Source organism: Maniola hyperantus, chromosome 20 (assembly GCF_902806685.2).
Source record: "Maniola hyperantus chromosome 20, iAphHyp1.2, whole genome shotgun sequence".
NCBI lineage: Eukaryota > Metazoa > Arthropoda > Insecta > Lepidoptera > Nymphalidae > Maniola > Maniola hyperantus.
In genome coordinates, this window is record NC_048555.1 from 5614955 (window position 1) to 5638270 (window position 23316).

General features: G+C 38.0%; 1 protein-coding gene across 2 annotated transcripts in view; it reads right to left on the bottom strand.

Moving 5' to 3' along the window:
* Positions 1 to 23316, bottom strand: part of Sema1a (semaphorin 1a) — a 474106-nt gene that overhangs the window by 414765 nt on the left and 36025 nt on the right. For both annotated transcript variants that reach the window (XM_034979239.2, XM_034979238.2), the window contains exon 2: positions 22236 to 22559. In XM_034979239.2, the coding sequence (XP_034835130.1) occupies positions 22236 to 22332 (97 nt within the window). In that variant the 5' untranslated portion in view covers positions 22333 to 22559. The remainder of the gene's footprint in view (positions 1 to 22235; positions 22560 to 23316) is intronic.

Genomic DNA, 23316 nt, shown 5'->3' on the forward strand with positions numbered 1-23316 from the left:
ACACCCGCGGCTTCGCTTCTGTGGGAATTTCAAAAAATTCATCTACATCCGGTGAAATCCCGGTTAAAAGATTGTCACCAGGGCACCAAGCTTTACTTACTGTACTGTTAGCTGTACGCCCCACCCGGGTAAGGAGGCTATACCTCGAGGCCCGTACCGCCGCCGCTTGGCCGTTCCAGCCAAATGGAGAAGACCCGCTCTCTAGAAAGTAACGACAACGCCATCTCTATGTGGTTTAATTTACCAAAAAGAATAGCGAGTTCTATAATAAATTCAGTAACTTTATCGGTTAGATAAGTGGTCGGCTTTGAAATATTCAATCAGCTTAGGTTCCCCCCCGGTCAGGGAAGGAGCTAGTTAAAAAAAGATAAGTTGGAAAATAGCGAATATTTTTAAGTGTAACTTCTTTACTTTTCAGGACACTTAAAAACATTTAAATTCCGTTTAAATTCTTTGCTGGTATTTCCGGGCATCCTCAAAAATATTCCAAAATTTTCAAGTGTAAAGAAAAGTTTCAGGAACAACTTTTGAAGCTCGCGGATGGTGTTTGAGGAGAATCGATAATTACCTATTCACCATTTACCTAACCTCTAACCCTTTCTACGTTAACAGAATTTACAAAATAGGTAAGCATTATCAGATAGACTTTCCCTGCAACTTGAAAGAAAAACCTACACATAGCCATTAGCCATGTAACGTAATATATTTTGCCTCTTTTAGGAAGATTCCGAAACCAAATTCGTAAATATTTATTCCTCTTGAGACCGAATAATATATTTCTTGTTTTGCTTTTCCTCTTAATGAGTTTTTTTGTATTTACCTATACTTGTAAGTAGTAAATAGCAAGCATAAAATTTAGAATAACTGTAGGTAACTGTCTCATGAAATCAAAGTAATTTATTCAAAATAGGTACACCTTACAACTCTTTGATTGACAATTCTTGAATTTGTAAAGTTATTGACAGAGTGATAGATTAGATTATCGTCCGAGAGAAAATCTGGGACCGAATGGCTGGCCTATTTTTCGTGCAAAGGCTCAGGCTTCAGGTTTAAAGTCAGGCTACTCAGCTCGCAAGTGCAGCCAATATTCAAGAATAGTGGTGCCAAGGTACCATTTCACCGGGCATGATTTGTACAGTAATTAGATAAGTAAGTCTAGTTTAAGTAATTTAGTAAATACCGCAACATTTCCAACATTATGAATAAAGATAGCGAAACTATCATAGATATAGAATACGTACTAATTCTTCATCGAAGGATACTATTGACAGACAGCTACAACCAGGTCCAGTGCTAATTTACTGATTCACAAAAAGTATAACAGCTAGTCCCCCTTATGCCCCTATAGATAAACCAGTCAGGTTGGAGCCATGCGAAACATAATTGCATCTAGTAATACTCGTACTATGACATTTCTGTGAGGACATCTCTATCAAACTATTCACTAACTTCATGAACTAGCTCTAGCTACAAACACTCAATGATACGAGTGCATTTCCCATCGAACGTACATTTATCCGCCACTACGGCCCTCAAATGAGTCGAGCGATCTTAATTACTAACATCCGTCTCATGTGATTGGCCCCGCATTGTTTGTGTACTCAGCTAACAGGACAATTGCACATGCACTTAGAGCGAGCGTTATTAATACGTACCACTGTAGGCCCAACACGGGTCGTTGCCTTTTGAGGACTTGCCTCATTATTGATCGGGATTGGACACCGTTAGTTGCGGTGTACAATCGAATTGTTGCGATTAATTCGATTGGGGGACTGATTCCGCATGTTTGTTAACCTTAATGGGTCAGTAGACGTTCGGTCAAACGAACAGCATCGCTTTCAACGCTGACACAGCGATGACGATAGGGTATCAGTAGGGTTTAATGAAATTGCCATACCCCTTCCAAGTTAGCTCGCTTCCATCTTAGATTGCATCATCACTTATCATCATGTGAGATCGCGGTCATGTGCTAACTTGTATCTGAATAAAAATACAAAACGCGAAATAACAGATAGCCATACTACCAACTTGACTAATCAGATCTTAGATTACGTATCAAAACCAGGCGGCTTTAATTATTCCAATACAAAGTCAGTCTCGTCTTTGCAACGACATAAATTCGGTGTGAAACCGATACGGAAAAGGTAAAGATCACTCGTCAATACCAACTTACCAAACATCGATATCCAAAATCACATCGAAAGTTATCTAACTCCAAACTAATCCAATACCACTACACTAGCGGCACGCTATGATGGCCGGTTTGACACATTACAATAGTGATGTGGAATGTCAATTTATTCTCGAACAAAAAACAATTAAGTTTTGTTTTTGTACCTGATTAAATAGGTTTAATAAAACAAAATGTATATGTTTATTTAATTTATTTGAACGAACTGAATATTTGAACGAAAATGAATATACATACTTTATATGCACACAAGAAACATATGAATACAAAAGATACCGAAAAAGGTGCCACAAAAGGCCATAATTAATCAGATTCGTCCATACTACTATTTTCACTGTCGTCACTGCTATCATCACATACATTAATAATTATATGTTCGTTTTCTATAATATTATCTATTTTCACATCTCTTTCATAATCTTCCCTTATTAATTTAACAGTTCTATTCACAACCTTTTCCCAGTCTCCTTTAGTCACATGTTCACAAGCTTCTTCTAATAATTTTAGCATTTTTTTTGTGGTAAATGGGGGTTCTGTATTGTGTCTTGCAGCATATCCCTTAATTTGAGCCCACACCAACTCAATCGCATTATACTCACAATGGTAAGGCGGTAACCGTATAACTCTGTGCCCATGTTCTAATGCTATTTCGTCAATGACGTATCGGATCTTGGTTGGTTTGTTTTCTTTTAAAAGACGTACTAATTCCGCTTTTAACATATTCATGTTTGCATCTACGCCATTTTTACGAAGCCATGCGACGATATCAGCTTTCTTTTGGGATTGGGCAGGTGGCTTGTCAATTTGCATCGAGTGGTATGGGGCGTTGTCCATAATTATAATAGATGGTTCAGGGAGGCTACACAACATTGAGGTAAACCATTCAGTAAACTTTTCTCCATTCATGTCTTCATGATAGTCTCCAGTGGTTTTTTGACGCAAAAGCCATGAGAGAACCTTCGACAAACCCGTTGATGGTTCCGGCGTGACAAATTATAAGTCGCGATCCTTTTCCTACAGGAACTTTGGAAGTAGATGCTGCTGTGTCATCGTTCCAAGAACGGCCTACAGTATGGTTAGCATTAAGCCATGTTTCATCCAAGAACACAACATTTTGCCAATTTTTGATTTCTTTCACTTGCCGTAAAAAAGTATACCTTGCCATCGCTATATCAAATCTTTCCATCAATATTTTGCGTTTGTTACATTTTTTGTATCGAAATCCAATGGTCTTCAAAATCTTCGTTAAAGAACTTTCCCCACCGAAGAATAATCCAGCTTCCTTCAGTGAATGCACCAACTTTTTTCTTGTTGGATACTCCTTCTGTAATAGTAGCCGTAAACATGTCTTCGGATAGCATCGGCATCAAAGCTATCGATGCCTACGACTGGTTTTGCTCGTTTTCTCTTTTTTGGTGTGTGAAGTTTATTTTTTCTGTGCCAGTCTCGCCATATTTTTTTTTAGTTATCCGTCTAACAGTTCGTTGTCCAATATTAAGCGCATCAGCTACGCGTTCAACCCCTGACGTTATAGGTAAATTGGCCCTCCATTTTGAGCTTCACGATCGAAATAGTTACGAAGGCGTATTAGGAACTCACGTGTCTGACTATTTACAACAGTTCTCTGCGTACGTTCGGTCATATCGACGAAATCCACAACAAAGGGCTTGAACAGAGTCCAAATTAACGAGCAAGGGTCAACAGTAATGCAGTATCAATATTTGAAATCCAAAGCCAGGTCAAAACTATATCACAATCGCATTGCACTGACAGTTTATACTTTTCGAAGCAACGTCAATTCGAAACTGCTTTGTTTTGCATTGAGCATTGACGCGAGTTTGCCGGAGGTAGTAGTTGTGCTAGCCAGCGATCCTATGTGACGATCGTATTAGATTCCATTTTTAAAATTTATTGATATTTTTTTTGCGATTTCAGAGGTTTGTCCACATAGTGAAAATTGTTCATATTCACAAGTACATTCACCCCTTAAATGGTGCAAACTGATTTTTTCTACACTTGTATACATTTAAGAAATCAATTTAATAAATAAATTTGAGTCCTAAACTAAAACGACATTCGATAAAATTTATGATCTCTGCACATCACTATCGTCAATAAAGTAATACAATTATTTCCTTCAAAGTCGTTATCAATTAATACGGAACTTCATGAGCGGACAAACGTCAAACCGGCCATCATAGCGTGCCGCTAGTTTAAGGAAGTAAGTAAGCGTAGTCAAGTTACAACTATAAACAAGACCCGAGCTTTGACTGGGTAGGTATGTACTTACCTATCATATAACTCTTACAGTCTATATATTATTCAAAAATTAAATACTAACTGACCTGCCCCTGCTTCGCTCGCGTGGAATCTGAAAATTTTTTGGGAGTAGAATTTTCAAAAATCCTGAAACCAGTATTTTTTCAATGTTTCTTCTTTCTGAAAGGCCAAATACCAATTTATTGTCATGGATATAACTTTAATATATATTTAAGACGGAATTTCATACAAACTTTCATCCCGTATTTCGCCTTCTTAGGGGTCAAATTTCCTAAAACCCTATCATAGTGTGTGCCTTCGTCATTAAAGGAACTTACTACCAAAATTATTTTGAATTTCTTACCCCAGCAGTTTAGGCTGGGCATTGATAGATTAATCAGGTAGTTATTCAGTCAGGATCCAGGCCAAGTTGTTTTGTTTATATACCTAATATGTATATAGATGTAGACTATGATGAGAGCCGTGATAGCATAGTGGCTGGACGTCCGCCTCCTATTAGGGAGGACAGGGGTTCGAGCTCAAACTTTTCGGAGTTATGTGCGTTTATAAGAAATTAAATATCACTCGCTTTGAAGGAAAACATCGTGATGAAACCTGCATGGCTCTCTGTGACGGATCATGACCTGAGAGACCGACTGACTGGAGAGAGAGTTATGACTAAATCAAAGTCTACTAGTATTAGGACTTAGTTCATAAATATTGCAAAAATCGCAAAAGCTGGGCGGTAAGTAATAGTCAAAGTGCTTGTGAACATATTTACTAAAGTACTTTTGGTGCGGAAACCACGCTTTTGATGCACAAAGCAAAAACTAACGATGTTTAACGCTACCTGCATGCAGTTTGAAATATTATTTTAGCGTATTTTTAAATCTAAACCAACCCTGGCTAAAATACACTATGGAGTATTTCACTTAAGTTATCATGTTACTGCTAATGTTCTACGAGTCATAAATAAAATGTGGTCTTTCAACTAACTTAAAAAAAGACAAAACACTTTTAAATTTCAGATACAGTTTCATTAGTAGATACTTAAATAGCCACCTAGGACATTAAATACAGTATTAATTGCTATTCTGCCACTAGACTGCAACAACTCCTAACCAAGGAGGCAAGAGCTGGTGAAGCTAAAGGCTTATCCATCAACGTCGGTAAAAACTAAGCAACATAGGCAGTTCGAAGAAACCTGAAAGTCCCTTCTATAGAGTAGAAGTATTTGCGTGAGTGACCCAATATAACCCCGGTATTTGGCATTATGCTTTGCTACAAACCTAAGCCCATTGAAGCGAGTGCGTTGTTTAGTAACAAGAAACGTATTCTTTGCTATCATTATAGCAGCAATTCACTCATTTGTGTGATAACAATACGAATGATTTCGAGAGATATGTGCGTCGATTTAAATGTTCAGTGCATTTCTTTGAACCGGCGTTTCTCTATTTCTGTGCCGGATCCGATTGCTTCAATTACTCGAACCTAATCCGAACCTGGACGTATCGATCGGCTAAATAACCTTACCAACTGTCTAGAATTTTCACTTGGAAATTTACTAAGAGCTACCACATAAACACATCTTTGTCTCGGAGAGCACGTTAAGGCGTTTTCAAATTATTAGTATTTATTTATTTATTGTGCCAAATGTGATTAATATGGTACATTGATGTGGATGTCTCTTTCTTTTGCCATTTATGAGGCTATAGATACAACTAACGTCGGATATTAGTAATCACTAGTGATCGAGCAGCGGTGAGAGCCTAGTGGTTAAGACGTAGGCCTCCTAACGAGGCCTATACGTCCTCGATTTTTTTCGGAGTTATGTGCGTTTTAAGTAATTAAAATATCACTCGCTTTAACGGTGAAGAAAATTATCGTGAGGAAACCTGCATGCCAGAGAGTTCTCCATAATTTTCTAAAAGGTGTGTGAAGTCTGCCAATCTGCACTGAGTCAGCGTGGAAAACTATGACCCTTCTCATTTTGAGACGAGACCCGTGCTCAATAGCGGATCATAATGATGATGACACAGTTTCGCTCCTGTGGGAATCCCGGATTTAAATCCAGCCTTATTCCTTGTCTACATTTTAAACCTACCATACCAAGTACCTTTGCTACTTTTCTTTTTAAATATTTAATTAAATTATTCTTAATTACCTAATTATTCTTAACCTAGAACAATTTTGATTGCCGTTAAAATCCCGTAGCCCGCTCTCTAGTAAAGCCACTTCAAATTATTTTCGTCAGCGCCACAGACGCCTTGCTTATTTTAGAAAAATCGATAGCATCGAAGCACCTACACATTTCAACGTAGCAACTTAGCTGGAAACAAATCTATTAAAATTCATTCAGGTGTTTCTAGTAAACACATTTTTGTCAAACGAGCCGAAGGTACAATAGTGATTACAATCATCCATGGATATTGCAAAAGCAGTCGATATATTAAGTTTTAAACTACTACTACTAAGTACTTACTCGTACTATCAAATCAGAAATGAGGCAACCCGTAGGAGAACCAACATAGCTCAACGGGTTGCGAAGCTGAAGTTGCAATAGTCAGATAATTCGAAAAGCCGATAGATATTGCCATTAAGGTGCTACAATGGCGACCTCACACCGGTAAGCGCAGCGTTGTAAGACCTCACACTAGGTAGCCGCTGGATTCAGGTGGCGCAAGAGTGAAAGACCATGGCATGTGGATGTCCCTATAAAAAACTTATGTCCGTGTGGACGTACGTATTGACAATGACGATGATGATTATGTTGATATTACCAACTTTTAGTAGTGAATCTAGTCCTTGTCCTAGATAAAGGAAAAATGTAATAGTAAAAGACCATATTACAAAACTCATAGGAAGCATTTGTTTCCCTTAACGGGTTCCGCAGAATGGGCCCCGCTAGTAAAAGGCAATATTAACGTTTCAGAATGAATTATTATCCTATTTACCATAAACGTTGTGTTTTGACCGTGTGTAACTTAATAAGCGTATAAAAATGTTTTCGTATGCCACAAATGGCAATTTTATTACCGAAATCTCTTTCGGTAAGCTCGTATCAGTCATTATGCGTGACATCGAAAGCACCTGGCAGTTTATTATCTCAAACGCTGCTTTATAAGATAGGGTTCTAAAACGTTACCATCGTCTCTACCTTCGCGTACATTATATTTTCGTGAGGGGTTTTTACGGGCAAATTTTTTGGCAGACAAAAATTAGTCATCTACATTCTACACCATTATTCCCATTGCTATGCGATCCCGGTCAGTAACAGGAGGGTCATCGTTTCCTTTCATTTCATCCATTCCTCAACTTGGTTCAAGTGTTGTTTGGTGGGCGGCTTCGGCCGTGGCTAGTTACCACTCTACTAGCAAAGCCGTGCCGCCAAGTGATTTAGCGTTCTGGTACGATGGCGTGTAGAAACCAAAGGGCTATGGGTTTAATAAAAACTGTCATACGCCTTTCAGGTTAGCCCGCTTCCATCTTAGACTACCACCAGGCGAGATTGCAGTCGAGGGCTAACTAGTATCTGAATAAAAAACAGAAAGTGGTTGGTATCAGGCTAATGTCTTCTTTCATTATTCTCAATAATGGTGAAGTTTTTTTTGATAATATTGCGGTGGAATCCCAGATCCTTCCGCAACAATTACTAAGTATTTAGAATTTAGAATATGTAATTGGGTTAAAAATTTCAGATCTGATGTAAATAGATAAGTAATAGTAAGTAACCGGAACTGACGGAATAGTATGCGTTTCCGCAACTATGTCACCACGCTATCAAAACGTGTATTTTATTATTTCAATAGGGGTAATACGGTACTTACTTACTGTATGAATAACACAGATGCTCCACCAAAACATAACGAAACAGAAGGAAAAAAAACCGCCCAAGTGCGAGTCAGGCTCGCGCAACGAGGGTTCCCGTACCACAGTCGCATTTTTTCGACATTTTGCACGATAATTTAAAAACTATGATGCATAAAAATAAATAAAAATCTGTTTTAGAATGCACAAGTGAAGCCCTTTCATATGGTACCCCACGTGATTGAGAGGTTTTCATCCCACATTATCTTACTTCGAAAATTGACAATACATACTAATTATTATTAGTTCATGACCAGAATTTCATTTTGTGTATGTGATGTAACCACAAATTCACGGTTTTCAGATTTTTTCCCCTAATGTCTGCTATAAGGCCTACCTACCTGCCAAATTTCATGATTCTAGGTCAACGGGAAGTACCGTGTAGGTTTCTTGACAGACCGGCAGACAGACAGACAGACAGACATACAACAAAATGATCCTATAAAGGTCCCGTTTTTCCTTTTGAGGTACGGAACCCTAAAAATTAAAAGGGACAATAAGAATAAGAATAAATTTGCTGCATCAACTGTGTACACTATACTTAAACTGAATAACAATAAAAAAGTTTACCCCATCATAATGGATCAATCAAAACGTAAATTAAGATAAAAGGTCACTAACAATAACAAAAAATATTGAATGAAAACTACTTACAGTTGAAAACAAAATATAATTTATCGAGCGTACGGGTTATTGAACCGAAGTCAAGTTCAAGAGTAGAAAGGGACGGCGCGGGTTATTTTTAGGGCACTATACTTAACTCTTACACTTGCAATAATGTTTCCTTCCATTTTATTGGCCGAGTTCGCGGAAATATCTCAGGAAGACGGAATTACAGCTCAGTTTCTGCTCGTATTCCTGAAAAGTGATCTGAGACTTAAATCTATCTCATATCACACTAAATATAAAGGCGAAAGTTTGTGTGTATATTATGTGTGTGTTACTCTTTCACGCAAAAACTACTGGACGGATTTTTGAAACTGAAAGTTGATTGAAAATTTGTTTTTATGTGTGTGTATGTGTGTGTAACATGTTTGTTAGGTACTCTTTCACGCAAAATCTACTTGATAGATCTGACTGGAATTTGGAATGGAGATAGCTTATACCCTGAATTAACACATAAGTATTATCCCGAAAAATCAAAGAGTTCTCACGGCATTAAAAAACCTATGTCCACGCGGATGCGCGGGCATTAAATAAATAAATAAATTTTTTAATATCTTTACAAACATGTAGTTTAACAAGCTCTAGTGTAAGGCCCTGCCTCCTCCTCCTGATTACCTAGTAAGTAGGTATAATTAATAAATTGTAGATCTGGTTATCTAGTTGTGATTCAATTTTACTGCTTCGACTATCGCGATCGTTACCCTGGTTTGTTATCGTTCTATGACCACTTTATAGGCAAAGTCAGTCGTAATATTGATTGTCTTGTGACATGATCCCGATTGATAAGCCAAAAATACGTAATGAATTTCTAGAAAATAATGTATGTAATGTATTTGTTGTAATATCCTAGTGGCTAGGTCGTCCGCCTCCTAATCGGAGGTCAGGGGCTCGATCCCGGGCACGGGCACCTTTAAATGTGCGTCGTAATAAAATATCACTTGATTTAACGGTGAAGGAAAACATCGTAAGGAAACCTGCATGCCTGAGAGTTCTAGAACAGATTTTTATTTATTTTTACCCATAATAGTTGTTGATTATCGTGCAAAATGTCGAAATAAATACGCGAGTACGGAACCCTCGGTGCGCGAGTCTGACTCGCACTTGGCCGATTTTTCCATACTTATTCTAACTTATGTGTGCATCATCATAACGTGCAAACGTATGTTTGTGCATTTGTGTACAGTACGCGGCCGAAAGTGATGTACATCGACCTTTAGATAGCAAAGTGTAGAGCGTTGTCCCTGTCGTTGAGACCGACAAAACGTCATATAGGTATGAGTGACAGTGAGAACGCTCTACACAGCCGAAATGTCATTCTAAAGGCCGATGTAGATTACTTTCGTCTGCGTACTGTAACTTTAGTTTGCATCATCTCCTATCAATTGTGTTTATGATCTTTAAACGTACAATGTAACCAGTAGATGTTGTCTCACACAGACCGATGCTGGTACAGATGAGGCAAGACATAAACATGTCTCAATAGAGTCGTTTAGGAAAGAGTTAACGTTTATCGACCCGTTTAGATATGAATCAATAGTACATCCAACAATAGATGAAGGCACGCTAGTTGAACGTAGGAGCCGTGCTTGTTGTACAAGGGTATGTTATTTTCAAAGAAAGTTGTCAATAAACCATTCTAGCCAACATTTTCTTGAATGTTGAACTATTGTCGTAAAAGAATCGAAGTTGAAAAAGCATCAAAACGATTGCCAACGTTGTCTTAAATCGGCGCATATTCTACATGTTTATACAAATGCTCTCTTAAAAACTTTTATTAAGAACCTGAATATACATGTGTTTACACTTATTAATTTCGACAGAAAGTTCTACGACAGGTCAATATGGCAATCGGGGTATGAGGGATGGAAGGACGCTCCGCATACCTGCACAGCCCTCGCCCCCCCGAATGTGTAAGAATAACCATTTCATCGCTATCGCAATCGTCAAGAAATTCTGCCCTTTGATTGGTTGATTTCGCTGTTTACATTTTTTCACAGCCAATCAAAGGGCAGAAGTTATTGACGATTGCGATAGCCATGAAATGGTTATTCTTTCACAATTGGGGGGCTGGTGTGGGATAGCACGGGTGACGTCCCCACTTCGGTTGCCATCTCAACGCTTAACATATCCGACAACCTTTGGCACAAAACCAATCTATACTAATATTATAAATGCGAAAATGTGTCTGTCTATCTGTCTGGTTGTCTGTCTGCCTGTCTGCTAGCCTTTCCCGGCCCAACCGTTCAACCGACTTTGACGAAATTTGATACAGGAGATAGCTTGCATTCCGGGGAAGGACATATACTTTTTATCCCGGAAAGTCAAAGCGTTCGCACGGGATTTTTATAAACCGAAATCCACGCGGACGAAGTCGCGGGCATTCTCTAGTTAACCATAACTCTCAAACTTACAACGCAACCGTGACTATATTTGACCATCTGGTCTTACCTTACTCGATAAAAACGAATCACACATTAAAATAGCTCGCACCAAAGTCGAAAATAAATATTAATTCAGAGAGAAATGCTTTTCAATAGAGAGAGCACGCGATACCCCACCCTCAGCACGGCATTGTTGGAACTTACATTGTGCGACCACCTGCCTTATTAATGGAACCAATCGCCACCGTAACAAAGACCTCCCCTGCAAATTTAGAGAGAGCAGTGGCTTTACTTACGTGTAGAAATTTGCATCATCAGCTGTTATTCTTTCACAGGTTACTATAGTATCGATTATTGCAGCATCTCCGGTCATATTATCAGTCGTTAAAAAAATGGAATTTCGTGAATAAAATTCAAATAAAGTTTCAAAATTATTATACTTAGTACATGACTTCTTCGTCCATAATGTTTAATATTATCGACCTTTTCAGCTTCAATGGTTATGACTGCAATGTAATAAGAAAAGTCCTTACTCACTGACTCGTCAACGGCCAGCCCAACCCGTTGGACCTAGAAAGCTGAAACTTTGCACACAAATTCCCTTTATAATACCTATGTATGTCTGCCCCTGAACCGATGGCCGCTGGGGCAGACGTGTTCTGGAGTGGAGACCGCGTATCAGCAACCGCAGTGTGGGACGACCTCCAACCCGCTGGACTGACGACCTTAAGTGGGTGGATGAGGAAGGTGGAGGATTGTGTGTGGTGGCGTGCTTTTGGGAAGGCCTATGTCCAGCAGTGGACGCAATTGAATATCTATAGACATTAGACAAGTTTTTTCGTAGTTTACATGGGTGCAAAGCCGCAAGCAGTCACTCGATCTAAAATAACTTTTAAAGCTATTAAAGATTTAACTCTAACGTAACGTGTAAAACACTTATCAACTACTCTTTTACTATTTTCAATACGCTCATACTTCAGTTAAATAATTCGTTGGCCGGATCTCGTATCTTGTTTTTTTATTTTATTTATTTTATTACTTTTCCCTGAATTTTCTCTCCCCCAGTCGAGTTTTTTTGTTATTCTTATGTGTATTCTATCTGTGAAAACTTGTCATTAGCTTTAATCTTCTTCTGTTTTTACCTATTCATTTTTTCATATTAGCTGTAAGTTTTCCTGTTAAATAAAAATAAAATAAAAATAAAATAAAATAATATCGATCTATGGTTCCGTATTGATATCCGTTTCATCGATCTTAGTCTCTCATGTCTTATTGTGGTATGCGGGTACAGAGGACTGATTAGACTTTTTGTTATAGCTTCACTTACTTAGTACTGGAAACCCTAGCAAAAAAGTCGTACAAGTAATATAGTAATATATCTACCATTTAAATTCTCCCAGGTTGGTAAGGCAAGATCCTATTATTCGTGAAATTACACGCTAAATTATAGAGCAATTATCAAAGTGACTCCGAATTGCCATAGAGAAAAACAATGGAGAAAACATTATAAAACCACAACTCTTAAGCACAATGAACTCATCATATGCCACCTGGCTAAAGCTAAAGCGGTGTGCTCGAGAAAGTTCTTGGTAAGCTGGTCTCGAAAGTGCATTTCACTTGTGTGACTACTGACTGGCCCATTTCTTACGACCCATTGACTCCTTGCTATTCATCGGTGCCTTTTCAAATGAAGGTTTTGTCGGTGTTAAGTATGTTGGTATGTAAAGAGTGAAGTCCGCAGAATGTTTAGAACTCTGTGATTAAGGTTTTGAATGGGGACCGGAATCTAACCATCAGAGTTCAATACTTACTCCTAAAGCTAAAGTTTACAATGACATTGCTTATAACGACTATTGGTTATGTATCCACACTAATATTGTATTATAAATCCGAAAGTGTGTCTGTCTGTCTGTCAGCTAGTTTTTTATGGCCTATCCGTCTTAGTGAAACTAAAAAATTTGACGAAATTTGGTATAACTTGCATCCCAGGGACGGACATAGGTCACTTTTGTCCCGAAAAATCAAAGAGTTGACATGGGATTTTTAAATAGCCTAAATTTACCTGGACGAAGTTGCGGGTACTTAGTCCAAAGATAGCTTGTATCCCAGAGACGGTCATAGGCTACTTTTTATCCCGAAAAAACAAAGAGTTCCTAAGGGATTTTTCAAAATATAGGTACATCCACGCGGATGAAATCGCGGGCATTATCTAGTTTATTGTATAAAATCATTATTATTGGTAATCTTGCTATTATTTCCGTATCCGAGAGCAAATAATGTGGATTACCATTTTAAATTGTGCAATTCAACAATGTTTTTATATAGCACAATCGAGCACAATAGCTAAACGTTACAGAACAGTTGATACAAACGATGTCCCAGCTCCCAACCACCCCGCGCCGAGCTTATTATGAGCTTCCTTTTAATCCCGATTTAAAAACTGCATCACAATGGGCTAGACACACTCGCAGTCATCTCACAAAAAGGCTTTTCTCTGCAAACGCCTCGAGCATTGAGTTTAATAAACCAGGAGGAGCAAATCTCAGACATCAAAATAGCACTCCCATTAAGCCATTACAAGGACGTAAGCGGGGAACTAATCCATATCCATACTAATATTATAAATGCGAAAGTGTGTCTATCAACGTTAAACCGTTTTTGATGAAATTTGGTAGGTACAGAGATAGCTTGCATCCCGGGGAAGGACTTTTTATCCCGGAAAATCAAAGAGTTCCCACGGGATTTTTAAAAACCTTAATCCACGCGGACAAAGTCGCGGACATCATCTAGTACTTAGATAAATAACTAAATAAGGAGCCGTGGGATAAAGTTACTTATTGATCAGTTGAGAAGGAGTTTTAGCGGCACTTTACAGAACTATATTTCTAGTTTGTACACCAGTCAGTTAAACCCATTTTGCGCAACATGGCTCTAGTGATATGACAACTCACTGGCCTAGAGTATTTCAGCAAATATTTTGATCACCAATATTTGCGTCGTCCTCAGCAAGGGTTGAACGAAAATATCGACCACCTTTATTACATTACTTCATGTATATTGTTGGAACAAGGCGAAATTTGAATAGAACAACCGCCATTTGCCCTCAGTCGAACCATAATGTTCCTGTTTGGAACGAGAAGCAATATCATCGAAAAACGTTACAACGTATACAAGTCACAACCAATCTTCAATAACGTACCTATCCGAAAAAGTTGTACTCGAGAATTCTCGTAAAGAAATTGAGGCGTAACAGTCATGTGCGATTGTATAGTAAGCAGTTTGATTTGGTATTCATAGAGTACTATCACAGGCATAGACTGACGCAATCTCTCTATTGGACTAGACAAAGTTTACAGCATAGCTGTTTCTGCTGGATAAATTGATCAAGCGATCAATTCAAATATGCGACAGTATGTCAATGCACGTGCATATTTTCGCATAATTGTAGGTAGGTACGTTGACAATACGGTGAATGAAAGACCGTTTAAAACAACATCATTTATAATGTGGTGTTGGTTATAATATCCAAAATGCAGGTCCCAGCTATAGACAACACTGGTCAGTGATCACTGATCACATTAAAATTACTGTCTTTTGCGACCTAGAAGCCACGGTCCCGTCCATGTTGTTTTATCAGCTTTTGACTGTATGTCAATCATACGTAGTTTTAAGTCACAAATAAACTTAACCTAATGTGTTAACTGTTTGTTATATTCAAACACTTATAGAATACTGATCACGATCAAGGATTGATCAGGATGTGTTTAGAAATTATTTAAATGTTGGCATACCTCCCACGTGGAGTAGCGATGGATACCAATATATATCGCATCGCAATCGTTATAAAGATGAGTTGTCTCTCTCCCGCAAGGCGGCGCCATCCTGTCCCCCTTGCCCCCTCCCCTCCTCTCTACCGCGACAGTGAACGCCGCACGCACGTGCGTGTCATGCTCTTCGTTGAACCCATTCAGAATAAGCTCATCGGAACCCGTGGCCCGACTTACTACACCTACTTAAAGTTAACAAGAATTCAGAACAAGTTGAGAAGCGGTAAAGGCACGTGTGCTTGTCATTGCGCAGATGTGTCGTGAAACATCAGTGCTGTTATTGTAAAACAGACGTATTTACATTGCGTTAAAGATTAATTTACATGACTTTTGATGCTAAAAATAAATTATATGATTTTCGTATGATTTTGATGCTAGCCGAGTACTTTACTCAAGTGGAATTTCTCATAGTCCTTTATAAGTAGGGTCTGCATTAGGAGTAATTATAGGAAGGAGAATTCACGTGCAAAAAAAAACTCGAGTTTCTAGACCCAGCTGTTTGATCTTTACATTGATATTATTTATTATTATTGATTAGCCAGTGTTGCTTTTGAGAGTAGGTAAGTTATTAAAATTGTAGGTAGGTATGTGATTATAAAGAGTAATCAACGACACCTGACCCAGTTTTAAAAACTGTTGTTGTAACCACTTCTATTAGGTATTTTATTTACAATTCTGTGGTCTACATCTACTATTTCAACCACAAAATAAACAACAGGCAACTTTTCACCGTGTTCCTTTGCAATTGAACTGATTTTATTTTGTTCCCAAATAACATTCCATTCGGCGCTAACCATAGCATTGTCGATGGATGTTTGAACTTTTGTCCTTTTCGATTAGCGGTCATCGTTGCGGGGTACGTTGAACGATTCGACCCACTTTACATATAACGGGTAGCCCGAAAAACCAAATACAGACGATATACATGCATGATGCAACGCAACAACTAGGGCCGGAATCTATGGAGAATGCTGTTTCTATAGCATTCTCCAAAAATGCAGCAAATCTTCATAAAAGCAGAAAATGTGGCTGTTCATGTACACAATTTCAGTACACAATCTAAAACTAAACTGACAGACTGACTGATAGCCGGATCAGACAGTTTCTTATAGGAATTATGAAGTTGGATATAATTTATTTATGTCATTTGACAGAAGCTACTTCCCCTGTGGACCGTATCGAAACGTTAATAAATTGTTCAGGAGAGTCCAATCATAAACAACATCGCGTCACATTGGTATTATGCACCCCGACCACATAACACTACCCTTGGGTATTGGTTCCTGACGAATGACCCAATAAATACCCATAAGGCAAAACGCGACACGTACAAAACATTCCAGGGATATAAAAGCATTATCCTGTTAAGTAATTTATTTCTTCTTCAGGTAGTGAACAGTTATTTTATGGGCCCACTTAAACGTTCTATAATCCTAGCAGTTAAAGTATAAAAGGGGGTGTCGGAAACCATAACGCTACACCATAAACCGTTTGAAATTGAACTTCAGACGCGGCACCTGTTTAAGTCTGTGCAGTCCATAAAACGTGTTTTGGAATTGTGTTCATATTTTTTGTTATTTATTCCGGTTTTAGCCTCGTGATTTATTCTTTGAATTTGATGAACTTTCTTTTATTTTTGATAAGGTTTATGCCACCCAAGTTTATTAAGAACTGTGAAATCAAGAATGTTGTAGAGTGACAAAATATCTCATTAACATATCGAATGGCATACCATCTCCCACTAAAAAGTATATCCAGAAATTCCACCCAAAAAAAGCTAGGACGGGTTAGGTATTACTAAAAAATTAAAATTAAAAAGCTTTTTATTCTCAAGTTTCTCAATTAACCTTATCTAAGCTTTAGCTCAATTATTAACTAACAAAACTAACCACAATCACAATAAAGATGTGTTTTGCTAGCTGTAAGTACATTTCCCTTATTTTCCTAAAGTATGGTTAGTAGTAGGTAAGTGATCACGATTTGTAGAACGTGAGCCCCTTTGCAGGTAACCTCCCCTAACCTCTTCCACTTCTCCCTGTTCTTGACCAGATACAACCAGTTCTTCCCTGCAGTTTGTATTATCTCATCAGCCCTTTATTTAGTTTACCTTTTAAATTACATTTCAAGCGCTATTCGCTAGCGCTATGTAGTTATTATTTTCCGAAGACCTTTTTCCAAAACTATCTAAATGTTTCTCATGCATGAGATGTGACTAATAAATAATAATAGGTACGTTATTTCAATACTAACCTATCTCAATCTTCCACTTTAATGACTCATCCTATACCAAGAGAAATTCCGGTCAGCATCCAGTTCAACTTAATACTTATCTCAACCCACACTTCATGAACCGGTCTCAACAATAAATGCACTTTACAATAACAATAAAGCACACAATTATAGTTCGATATAGTTTCACAATGCGTTAGATTTTATCACATTTGAAACAGTTATAGTGCTCCTCCATTTCCTTTGAAGAACTTCGAGAGTTATTACGTTCCTTCAATAGTACATGTGCAGCTCTAAATTCACATTTTGTATACAATTTGCACAAATTGAACCAATTCCCTCGCGATGTACTCCGAGAATAATAACTATATCAGTTGTCTGCGGACACAAAGTACAGTTACATTACCCACAAATTAGGTTAGTTAGATTGCAACCGCTATCTAACTAAGCCGCGACCATAATGATATTGCTGTAGTTCCTACTTCCGAGAGGGCATTTTTCCTATTAATTACTTGCCAAAGACACTAAAGAACCAGACCCGTATGAGCAATTCAATAAAGAATTTTCGACGTGTCCATAATATGACGTGAACCTCTGGCTGAATATACTGGCTGATTCATAGCTAATACCTGAGTTGATTTTAAACGCTATAGAATATGGTAATGTAGCCAAGCTTATGGTTACATTTCCATCTGTTATAAATGAGGGTCTACTTTTTAGTTACAATACCGTTATAATTTTTGATAAGTGCGATTTTGTGCCCTGTATCATCACGCCTAGGCTAGCATCATGAATACTAATTAATGTTTATGTCCTTCTAAAACTACAGTGGCTGCTTAATTATGTATTCAGTATGCAGGTAATATTGGTTAACACTTTTAGATTAAATTATTTTTGTAAAAAGTATCTTGAGAAGCGTCTGATTTTTTTTAATGTTTCTGGGAGCTATCATAGGTAATAGGTATGAGGGGAAGGTAAACATGTTAAGCTAATTCAAAATGAGTTAACCAAAACATCTCAAAATGTAGACATTAAAGCGAATATGTATGGAAATAACGAAGTAATAAAGGCTCTCCATATCTTCCGATTTCCATAGAAACCTTTGATCGTGGGTATATTAAACCACGTTATGCGGTCAGCTTTTACCCTCTGGTTTGAATTGGTGGATTGCCTTGTAGTCTAAGAGCCTATAGAAGTTTATGAGGAGATGCTTAATAAAGCTGAAAGTTTCTAATATGGTTGTTTATTGTCAAAAGTTGAAACAGATTTAAAGACTGTTCTGCTAAAACCTAATAGGTAGCAAGTTAAAATTTATTCAAGCATAAAAGGTAAATTATGCATGTGTTTGAAATTGTTTTTTGAAACTTACGAGATGAAAATTTAATAAAAGTTGAAAAATTACGGCACCTATTTCACACCATGTAGATATTTTAAAACAGCAGGTGATTAAGTCAATTTGAAATACCTGGCACTTCTACCTTAAATTAATAAATCTTAATTTCGATACAGATTTGTAAACTGGTCTGCTACTTTGCCATTCTCAGGTAACACAGAAGAACCTAACAAACCGAAACAAAACAAACAAAAATTTCAAATTTAAATTCAAAAAACATTTATTTCATGTAGCACGATTTATGTCTTTATTTAGTGAAGCAGATTTATTCAGAAGAGCAAAGCATCTCGGCAAAATACCAGGTATTGTTATATGATACGGATTAGCTGACAGGTTTAATTTTTCATTCTCAGTTATCGGTTAACGCTGAAGAACCTAACAAACTTTCAGCATATTTTATGAATTCAAATTGAACTTATGGGTCTATGACAACTTAAGAATCTACCACCGCATAAAACAGATTTCGCTGAGAACAGCTGAGGTTATAAGCATCTTCGCAAAACTATCCATGGCCTCTCTGAATACTGGTTTGAATTGGTGGATCACATTACGCGAGAGGTGTTGATACGAGCACTACGACTGTCCGAACATCAAACAGAACTATGGTGGTGTAATTAACTCCGCTCCGTCATCTCTGCTTACTTTCAATTATTGCAATTAATTTACTTAGTTACACCACTGTATCATAATTGTCACTTGAGAGCTTTGTTTGGGTTTAACTTGATTAACTTAACAATAATAACTTACTCACTACGTATTACAATCTTACTAAAATTTAGTTTTGTCTGTGCAGATAATATTATGACTTTTCTATATGAATCACAAGAAAAAGTGCAAACAGGTTTAGCATAGATCTATGCATGCATATCTGCTGATCTATGCATGCATCTATGATAGCATCTATGCTAAACTTGCTTGCACTTTTTCTGGCATACTCTATGCCATTAGAGTATGCCAGGACCAATGAACATTTGCAGCAGCTCCATAGCAATATGTACTTACCAAGTTCCGACACTTCTTCGTTTTAGCATGGAGTCTTCTTAATAATTTGATTTATAATTTAAGCTCCAAGGTTTAACGCGGAGCAAATGCCATATGTCGATCTTTAGACACAGTTTATATAAGGTGAGGCCAGGTTTTAGATTTTTTTTAATTGTTGCGTTAATGATTATTTATAACCGCATGTTAGTTATACCAACCATACTGATGGCTTAAAACTTAAAAGTGATTTCCAAGCTACAAGGGAAAGGGAAAGGCGAAATTCTGATCAGTCACCAAACCAGTTATCAACTGGAGTCAGCGTTTCTTGACAAGAGATTCCTCTTACTGATATTTGCTGTAGCTAGTCGACCACATCAGCCTATAATTATTATCAGTTATAAGTTATCCTTATATCAAAGCTTACAACTATCTAGAACATTACGTATTTGCATCGCTTTAACTGTATAGTTGTTTATCGTATAGGATCTCAATATAAATACCTAATGGAACCTTTAATATTGAATTCCAAATGCAAACAAAACTACCGGATACAATGGACGGATATGCGTCCGACGAAGCCGTCTAGACCAGTGACGTCATGGATACCAATTCAGACTTCTTTAATTGATCGCTTTACAGACAACAGTACTATCATTGTGTAAGGCAAGGCGTTGTTTTGTTATTGAATTAGGAGTGATTGGCAGGTTCATGATAAGAAAAGTTACATACCTAAATACATAAGAGTTGCAATCTGAGTATTCATAAAAAGTTTTAAGCAAAATATTGATAGAGATGAAGACGAAGCTTTTTATAATGTTCTTTATTTCCTGTTTTTTTCACTAAACTTTAAATTGAATACAAGTAGTTTATTGTCCCTAAACCAATGTCAGATTAGAGTTTTATGATTACGTACCATACAAATCTAATCCTTTACTTTCATATTTAATCATTCATCGTCACGTGCTCGATACCATCCAAAAATGGTACCTATTTTGGCAGTCAATGTAACAAAAGCTTGACAAAAGGCTAAAAGCATTAAAAGTATTAAAACTCCTAATTAAAGCTTATTTCAAACTACGAGATATAAATTATTTATTTATAGTCCGGTCAATATTAGCGTTCCCAAAATTCCTAACAATTTTACGCTAAAAATCTCTATCTAAGAATCTATTTCGACTAAATACGTGAGTAAAGTCGGTTTCTCCTAATTTATATCCCGTAGTTTGAAATAAGCTTTAGGTAGGTAAATAAAAAATCTTTCCCTGTCCTGAGTCTTACAACAATTTGAGAGCATGATAACGACTATTTGAGAGCATACCTAATAGTAGAGAGCATGATATGGATCATGCTCTCTACTATAGTGTCAATGAAAATTGTCTATTTCAAAAATAGCCGCATTAAATATTCGCAATGCTTTTTACCCTTAAACAACCGGCTTCTAGCCGGCCACAGCGAACTTTCTCGTCCACAGTTCAACACTCCACAGATTGCAAATTCTACACAAACGATACAACAACGCGTTCTCATCAAATGCAGAAGTTAGACAAAGTTTCATCCAGTCCGTTAAACATCGCATCGCTAATCCGGGCATAACATTGCAAAACGCAGGACAAACTGCTCTGCTTTGTGCTGCACTAATGAGTGCCACGTGGCTGTCCCCCGCATTGCAGACTGCACAATAAAACAATGCTTTCATTTAGTTGTGCACTCTGCCTTTATTCCCATAGGATGAACTATTGCGTGACTGCGACTCGTTATTGGAGTGCCACAAGGCGTAATTTCGGCGACGGTACTATTATTCGGGTTTAACGTTATGGAATTCGAAATAACTTCGTTGTTTGGTAGCACAAATTGTTTTTCTAAATATCCGGCCTCGTGGATTGTACGTTTCAACAGACATTACAATGCACTAACAGAACATTACTGGTTAAAGTCTAGTCTAGTCAGTAGTCGTCATAATTGACTTTAATTGAAATCACTTAAACAATAGGTATCGTGTGTGAAATACTTTCTTGTAGGATTTGAATCGGTTTCATTATAATTTTGAGATTGCTTAAGTTTGATTGAATTCTTACTTTCGTATTGAATCGTTATTGGAAACTAATTGGAATTCCTGTTCATGAGACTAACTCATTCCTCAACTTCTTCTTACGTCTCGTCTGAGATTCGTAAATATGTCTCAATAGGATCATGTAAATATTATGATCAATGTGAATGTGAGGTTCAATTCGATGTTGTTCTTCGAGTACTATGTTGTTGCAACTCTTGATGTCTAAAACACCACAAACATAAACACAGTGAAATGTTTTCAGACGCGTGGTGACCAACCAAAATAAACATGAGCTTTTCCGTTCTGTAGCTAAAGCGCAGTTGTCAAGTTGTCAGGAGGTTACAGGGACTCGTTAGCGTTAACATCTGACGGCATGGGAGTCGTTACTAACCTAATTGCGCGAAGACCTTGGGGCGGACGTTCTCCTGCCAGGCGGCGGCGGCGGCGGCGAACAGGGCCGCGACGACGGCACAGCGGAGCACGAACATTGCACTAGTCACAAGTCGTCATCACTCGGAGTTGGGAACACTCGCGGCGCGCGACTCGGCGCTCCGAACAGGCAGGGCGCTCCACGGCCGGCGGCAGACTGACGGACGAGGGAGGCCGGGGGGTTAGCGCGCGCCTGCGCCGCCGGCGCCCCGCGGTCTCGCATGCGTCGGGCTGCGGAGTGCGGACCTCGCACGTGACGCAGCCCTCCTCGCCCCGAGCCACGACCCTGCGACGTCATAATCGTGTTAAAAAACTGCCTGCATATCCTAAACCTGCAATTAAACTCTAAAGGGGCCGCCCGCTAGGCTTTTGTTTATATTTCCGAAAGGCCTATTAAAAATTCGTTAGCGACATCTCGGGGGCGTAACGCTCAACGAGTCGTAAGGTTGTGATTATGACACTGATTGTTACAGTAGGGACCCGAAGCCGATGCGTTGCGAAATCTCCTATTAGGCTATTACTTCCCCTCTTCCAGAAAAAATCTGAACTCGTTGCCGGTTCAGATTCGTTACGTAATTATAGGGTCGAATTAAGCAACAAAAAACTTTTTGAAATGCTTGTATTTTTCGGAGACCAATTAAAAATTCGTTTGCTACATCTCGAGGGGTTGACGCCAGGATAAAGTCACAAAGGTTTATTTTCTATTTGTACGCGTTTTGCTGCCAATTTACCAATGAGTATATATAAAGAACTCGTCAAGTGCGAGTCTCGCACACGAATGGTTCCGTGCCATCTTACAAGAGATTATTTGATAACACTTTTATGTGCTACACTGCAAGTTAGTAAAGCGCCATCTATGATGTGATTTAGTAAACTAATTATTTGTTCGTGAATACATTGTAATTTTATGTAGTGATGTTATCACAAATTCATTTTTCTTTCAATAAGACATTGCTACCTACCAAATTTCATGATTCTTGGTCAACTATACCAATATTACCGTGACTATAGTATAGTCACGGTATAGGGTATAGTCACTATAC